General features: G+C 43.5%; 1 protein-coding gene across 1 annotated transcript in view; it reads right to left on the reverse strand.

Moving 5' to 3' along the window:
• Window positions 1-545, reverse strand: part of LOC122546895 (heat shock protein 30C-like) — a 6,728-nt gene extending 6,183 nt beyond the window's left edge. The window contains exon 1 of the mRNA XM_043685510.1: window positions 5-545. Within this exon, the coding sequence (XP_043541445.1) occupies window positions 5-523 (519 nt within the window). The 5' untranslated portion in view covers window positions 524-545. The remainder of the gene's footprint in view (window positions 1-4) is intronic.
• Window positions 546-1,055: the final 510 nt, after the last annotated feature.

Below are 1,055 nucleotides of genomic sequence, written 5' to 3' on the forward strand. Positions count from 1 at the left end.
TCACAGCTGGCAGTGCCAGGCGCGGGGCTTGAACCTTTAACCGACCGTCCTGTGACAAACAGCATCGAAGAGCTTCAGCATCGACATCCTCTGGCAGCTGGAATTCTCTCCTGAACTCTTCATATTTGTAGCTGTAACAGCCACTGCCATCATCACATTTTTTCTCATGTTTTCCTGTCACCAGCACTTTCCTTTCGAATACTTTCACGCTCAGCTCTTCTGGGGAGAAGTGCTGGACATTCAAGGACACAGAAAAGCCATCTCCATCCTTGTCCTCGGATAGTCTATTACCTTTTCTGTTTTGTCCAAACCTGTTGTCCTGAATTCTTGGCACTTCCCGAAAAAATTCTCTTATCACCTCTTCAAGAACTCGATGGATGAACTTCATGCCCTTCCTCGCTTCTTCCACCTGTTCCCACATGTTACATTCAAGTGGTTCCCAGAGCCTGTGTGCAACAGGCGCCAGTGTGTATACAGGCTGCTGGCACATTCGTGAAGGGTGGAAAGCCCGATAGCTCAGCATCGTCCCTGCCTCTTCTCTCACTTCGCTCAAACTGACTGATGCGAACTCCCAGTCTTCAGTCTCTGATCTGCTGCAGCACTCTGAGCTCACACCTTATATATTCTACTGCCAGAAATCCAGACATTTCCAGAATGAGCTAACATTTGCTGCATTTATAACACATGAGCTGAAAACAAATGACTTAATCTAATCAAGAATAACTTGACTCAATGACACATTGGTATATTTTAGAGACTTCTGGAATGGTTTTTTCCCCAGTGGCAAGTTTTACAGAATCAATGTGCTAACATTGTAACATGATATTAATTAGTTATAGCGTTTTTTTGTTGTTTATTGGGCAGTAAACCATGCAAGTACCTATAAAGTAATTAAGCCTCATGAGGTTCAAGTGTCTGTGGGTTGTATGAGAAGCTCTCTTTAATAATGGTGTGACTACTGAGACAAACAGCTGTTACATGCTCCAATGTCATATCCAGACTCTTGAAAACTTATGTAACTGCATAAGTATGCAGCATGTTGTTGACCATGAGCA

This window comes from Chiloscyllium plagiosum, unplaced genomic scaffold (genome assembly GCF_004010195.1).
Source record: "Chiloscyllium plagiosum isolate BGI_BamShark_2017 unplaced genomic scaffold, ASM401019v2 scaf_7273, whole genome shotgun sequence".
NCBI lineage: Eukaryota > Metazoa > Chordata > Chondrichthyes > Orectolobiformes > Hemiscylliidae > Chiloscyllium > Chiloscyllium plagiosum.